Here is a 5,807-nt window from a genome sequence, read left to right on the forward strand (position 1 = left end):
GCTCAATGGTGGTGGGGGTGGGGGGGGGGTGGGGTGGTGCTTTCTGCAAGCTGGCAAATTAATCTGTACCCTCAAGAAGCAAGACTCACAGGTCAAGTCCATTTCTGAGATCACAGTCTTAACTGGCTGGTAAGACTACCATGGAGGCCAGAAAGAAGGACCTCCTGACAAACCAGAGGTGGCTGTATTTATGGTTCACAGCTCATTTTTGGGGCCACCTCTTCAGAGGCAAATAACAATGCACGTTTCCTTGGCAAATTAATCTGTACCCTCAAGAAGCAAGACTCACAGGTCAAGTCCATTTCTGAGATCACAGTCTTAACTGGCTGGTAAGACTACCATGGAGGCCAGAAAGAAGGACCTCCTGACAAACCAGAGGTGGCTGTATTTATGGTTCACAGCTCATTTTTGGGGCCACCTCTTCAGAGGCAAATAACAATGCACGTTTCCTCCCTGCTCAGCTACAAGGTGAGGCCCAAAATCACTGGGCCTCACCCCAAGCCATCAGGAAACGAGAAACCTGACAGTACTATTTATCTAATGAGATGAGACAGAGATAAGCACAGAGGAAGCAAATGAGGCAGACTAATGGAACACTACTGCAAAAGAGCAGTAAAGACCAAACAGCTCAATTTTCACATCTTAATAGCAAACCTTTCCCCAGAGTAACTCTACATAAAAGCAAACGCATAATCTTACATGATCTGACAATGGCTTGCTTCAGAGAATTGAGGGCCATTGAGAAGCACTGGAGTTTTTCTTCCTCCTTCTCACTTCCACTGGAAGACTGGCAACTCTGAAATCAGCATCTGACAGAATCCCAGTCAAAGGAGGACAAACAGGATCTGACCCAGGAAAATGTTTGGGTTGCCAGAAAGAACACAGGAAAATGAAGAAGCCCTTGCTACCTCCCGTTCCAGAAGTGGGGCGACAGTGATACACCATGAGATGTAGCGCTCTTCTCCTCTCTGATCTAAGGACATCCTATTACAGTTGAGACACTAGAGAGCTTTCTGTAGGAAGAGCACAACCATGATAGCTTCGCTTCACACCCTTCCTCCACAGTCCCTCTCACTAGCTGACAGACATCTGGAGGTAAGTAACACTGGCTCCTAAGTCATGGGTACGGTTTGCCATTAAGAATCTGGAGGCACGCTCCATTAACTTCAGCAGCCATGATTGGAGCGCTACTGCTCAGGTGATGAAAAAACTACTGCCTTGACAGCTGGCAAAAGCAATAGGAATGATGTGACCATGACCATAGTGAAATGTACAGTTATCTTGGGGAACAGGTTGAGGATGGAGAAAGAATGAGGTTAACTTGAGGTCACAGAGCTTAAAAATTAAATAAAACAAAACGAATCCAGCTTCTATGAGAGGTGATTCTGAAATCAGGTTCCTAAATTAAAAGGAAAGGATTCAAGGAGTCACTACTTCCCCCGGCAGAGGCCATCTGCCAGTTTTTGTGCAGTAATCTTCTGAGACCACCCATCTCTTTCCTTCCTGCTCCTACTGAAGCTACATATGCTTAAAGAGAAGCAGATTCTCATCCTCCAGAAACTCCTAACTTCATTTGCACTAGACTCCTCCCCTTCTTCAAGGTCAATGGTGAAGACTCGCATCTGCCTTTGGCACCAGCTGCTTGACCGGCACTGGCCATCCCCAACCCAACCCTCCTTTGGACCTGCTCACCCTTCACACCACTTCCAATCCAATGGACGCAAAACCCAGCTGCCTTTGAGTTTTCCATACCAAGAAATGTAAATATCCAAAACAAAAGTTGTGAAAAGGGAACAGTGTTGAGACTTCTTCCAGTTTTCCAGGAGCTCATCCAGTTCCAAGACACCAGATGGGCGGATGGGAAAGGTTGGAGCCCCACTCAGACAGTGTGGTTGTGTGCTTCTTCCAAGCCCCAGGGTGGCGAGGGGGACCAAAGTCTTTGCACAGAGGATCCCAACCCTTCCTAGTTCTTGTTTTTTTCCTCACTCCTCTTTTCATGGTACCTTCATTTGGTTCTTCAAAACCGGAGCTTGGCAACCAAATGCCTAGTGGGAAGGGGAGGTAAAAGAAATTAGAGTGGTTCACCAGAGTGGAACCAGAATAGAGTGACGTGAATAGCCCAGCCTCTGGAGTATAGCTCAAAAGGAGAATGGAGCCAAACACTTCCACAAACACTGTAGCTGGCTGGGGATGCAGCAACAGCCTTTGTCAGGAGGCCTGAGTAGCCTATAACCTGGATGCCAAAAACTGGTTCTAACTTCCCTCTTTCCATTTCCCTTACTCCTTAATTTTCCGCCTATTTCTACCACCCTCCCAGCCGAGGACTACCTACTCTAGGGATTAAAAAAGGAGCTGAGCCCAGCAGGCGTGGCTCAGTGGCTGAGCATCAACGTGTGAACCAGGAGGTCACAGTTCAATTCCCAGCCAGGGCACACTCCCGGGTTTCGAGTTTGATCCCCAGTAGGGGACGTGCAGGAGGCAACTGATCAATGATTCTCTCTCATCATTGATGTTTCTATTTCTTTCTTCCTCTCCCTTCCTCTCTGAAATCAATAAAAATATAGAAACATCGATGAGAGAGAAACATCGATCAGTTAACTCCTGCACACCCCCTACTGGGGATGTGCCCGCAACCAAGGTACATGCCCTTGACCGGAATTGAACCTGGGACCCTTCAGTCTGCAGGCCGACGCTCTATCCACTGAGCCAAACCAGTTAGGGCAAAATATATGTATTTTTAAAAAGGAAACTCCACACTAAAGATGGGGATGAGTTATCACGCACCCCATCTCTAGAATGTGAGATTGTGCATGTAAACCCACACTACCAAAACCACTATTCTGTGGGAATTTGGTCCCTACTCACCTCTACTTTTCAATGTTCACCTTAATGAAATTTAAAAGACTAATTAGAACTCATCTGCACAAACCAGTACTCCACGATATTTTATGGGAAAATAAATCAGAACTTAGTGTAGCAATGGGAGAATAGCCTCTTAGAGAAGTGAATTCCTTAGTTAATTCACTTATTCTATTGAACAATTTACTTTTCAGTGGCCTAAATGGATCCCTAAAGGGAAGAGCGAGCTGTTTTTTCTCTCCCCCATCCCGAGCCATGGGACACAGTGGAGCTCTTAATGAAGTGTATTTCTATTGCAATTGAAGGCATGTTTACATTTCCTTTGATAAAGATTCCTTTGGCTTCCAGCTTTGTATATCATTTGTGCAATATCAGGGAGCTCAGCTGAAGTATGAGAGAAGGCTGAACACTTAGTTACACGTGTGTGTCCTTCTCCTTCTTCATATCCAGCAGTTAGCCTGCACGTTGCTTGGCAAAAATATTCTTTAAGTCTCCCTCGTCTACCTGCTCTTTTCCAATTGGGGTGCCCCTTAGGGATTCTGTTATCAGATGTGGTAACTCTATGGGCAGATGTTTGGATACACACGGGATGGTGGGGGTTGGGGGACAAGGCCCATGCATGATGACAACTGCCCAGGAAGAGACATGGCTGGACGAGAGGCAGAGAGCTCATACCCTCAGTAGTGACCAGCAGGGCCCCTCGCTACGTGGACGGTTCCACCTCTTGCTTCTGTTTGGAAATAAGCTGCGCTTCCTTTAGAGACAGGTATACCTCTTCCTGAGGATCATAGTAGTAGAACTTTCGGATATAAGAGATCAGAGGTCTGCAAAAAACATAAGAGGAATACACACAAAGTGTCATTTACGTAGATTGAAAAGAAAGACCACCTTTGTTCAACTCTTCCTTCTTTTCAATCCCTATAAGGTTGAGACTACTCCAAACACTTTGCAACCCTAACAAAATTCCCATTTTCTCACTTTATTATAGTTCTGTCTCCTTCCCTCCACCCTTCATAGAGACTGCAGAAGGGAGGTTGACACACACACCTTCCTCCCTTCTGGCTGCAATGTAACAACAGTTCTAGAGTTAGGTGTCGGGACAAAGGAGAAGTGAAACCTGTGAACACTGCCAGGCTCTGCCTGTGCAATTGGCTTGCAGGCCTCACTAACATTTCTAAGTAATCCTCCCTCTTGCCCCAACCCTAAAGACCACATCATACTTAGGCAGTGGGAGATCCGGGATGTGATCTATCCGGACGAGCTGTCGGATTCGGAATCTGCAAAGGTGCTGTAGGGATTTGACATTGCTGAATCGGGACACTGGATAGAGCAGCTGCACTGGAGTTGGTGGCAGTCCTTCAAGAAAGAAAAACCAAAAGAAATATTCAGTAGGAACAATGCAACTATGACTTCCCTGATGAAGAGTTCAGGGAAAGGAAATGGGCTTCTTTATAGTTTACCTATGTGTTCTGTGCAAAAGCTTCTTCCACAAAGGCTGCTGATTTCCATTTGCAGAACTACAACTACTATATTTCACTCAAGAGAATCTATTCTTGACCCTTACCATTGCCTTTCTAGTGAACACTCTTTTACCTCCCCTGTTCCGTGGAAATGAGCTGAGAGCTCTCACCTCTGTTTCACATGTAAGTGTAAGATGCGTGGATCAGGGACAAGGAGACATCTCAGAGTGTAAACTATTCACATGATGCCTGGACATCGGAGGAAGGATCAGTTTTCTAACTCATGTGGTTAGAGAAGCAAAGGTTCCTTCTCAGTATATTGAGGGATTAATGTACAAGGGTAAGGGACTAACCACTGGACTCTAGAAAGAGGGTTTCCTGTAAGAGCCAAGATAAAAAGCTTTAAGCAAGTGTGGCCTTTTTTGGAGGGAGGGTGCATTTTGATACTATACTAGACTATACCCAAGTAAGTTAAATAATTTTATAATAACCACAGCCATACCTGGAACCCTGGATCTCAAGAAATAGAGAAACTTCCCATTCTTAGAGTGCATGATGGCTCTCTTAATGAACTCCACCACTGACTGACAGCGATCCTCAAACTTGGGATGACACCATAGGCTGAAGGTTCCTACCAGTGAAAATTAAGAAGAGGTAAAAATGTAAAACATTTTAAAAAGACCTGGAAAGCTGGTTTGCACATTTTTATGATTCTCACTTTTCGGAGGGCAAGACTTTATGGGCAAGCTGAATCAGACAAAGGTCCCTGAAGCCACCTGTTCCTACTTGTTCTACAGTTAATGGAAAGAAAGATATTGCCTTTAATAAGACATAAATTAGGTCTTACAAGGCTTTTGTTAAAGTAAATAATTAATTCAAGTCAGAAAAAAGATATAAAAATACTCTGTTGAAATTCTCTTAGCAATATTTTTTTCTGATATATCTCCTTAGGCAAGGAAAATAAAATAAACAAATGGGACTATATCAAACTAAAAAGTTTATGCACAGCAAAGGAAAACATCAACAAAACAAAAAGACAACCTACTAAATGGGAGAAGATATACACCAATGATACATCCCATAGGGATTAATATCCAAAATTTATAAAGAACTCACACACCTCAACAGCAAAAAAAACCAAAAAACTCCAAACAAATCCAATTAAAAAGCAGGCAGACAGTCAATGATTTTCTCTCATCATTGGTGTTTCTATCTCTCTCCCCCTCTCCTTTCCTCTCTGAAATACATACACACACACACACACACACACACACACACACACACACACACACACACACATAAAATAAAAAGGAGGCAGAGAACCTGAATAGACACTTCTCCGAAGAGGACATACAGCCCTCTACCTTATCCTCTCCCCTTCCCCCCTCCCTCCCTCCCTTCCTCCCACTCTCTGAAAAAGTAATGGGAAAAAATATCCATTGGTGAGGATTAAATATATATATATACTAGGGGCCCGGTGCACAAAAA

The 5,807-nt window shown here is 44.3% G+C and overlaps 1 protein-coding gene across 1 annotated transcript in view; it reads right to left on the reverse strand.

Annotated features, from left to right (window-relative positions):
* Positions 1-1,780: 1,780 nt before the first annotated feature.
* The window catches only part of SOCS7 (suppressor of cytokine signaling 7), a gene marked incomplete at its 5' end in the record, with an annotated part of 20,309 nt that continues 16,282 nt past the window's right edge, over positions 1,781-5,807 (reverse strand). The window contains 4 exons of the mRNA XM_005862000.2: positions 1,781-2,045; positions 3,535-3,683; positions 4,080-4,215; positions 4,822-4,950. Of these exons, the coding sequence (XP_005862062.1) occupies positions 3,563-3,683; positions 4,080-4,215; positions 4,822-4,950 (386 nt within the window). The remainder of the gene's footprint in view (positions 2,046-3,534; positions 3,684-4,079; positions 4,216-4,821; positions 4,951-5,807) is intronic.

Source organism: Myotis brandtii, unplaced genomic scaffold (assembly GCF_000412655.1).
Source record: "Myotis brandtii unplaced genomic scaffold, ASM41265v1 scaffold157, whole genome shotgun sequence".
NCBI lineage: Eukaryota > Metazoa > Chordata > Mammalia > Chiroptera > Vespertilionidae > Myotis > Myotis brandtii.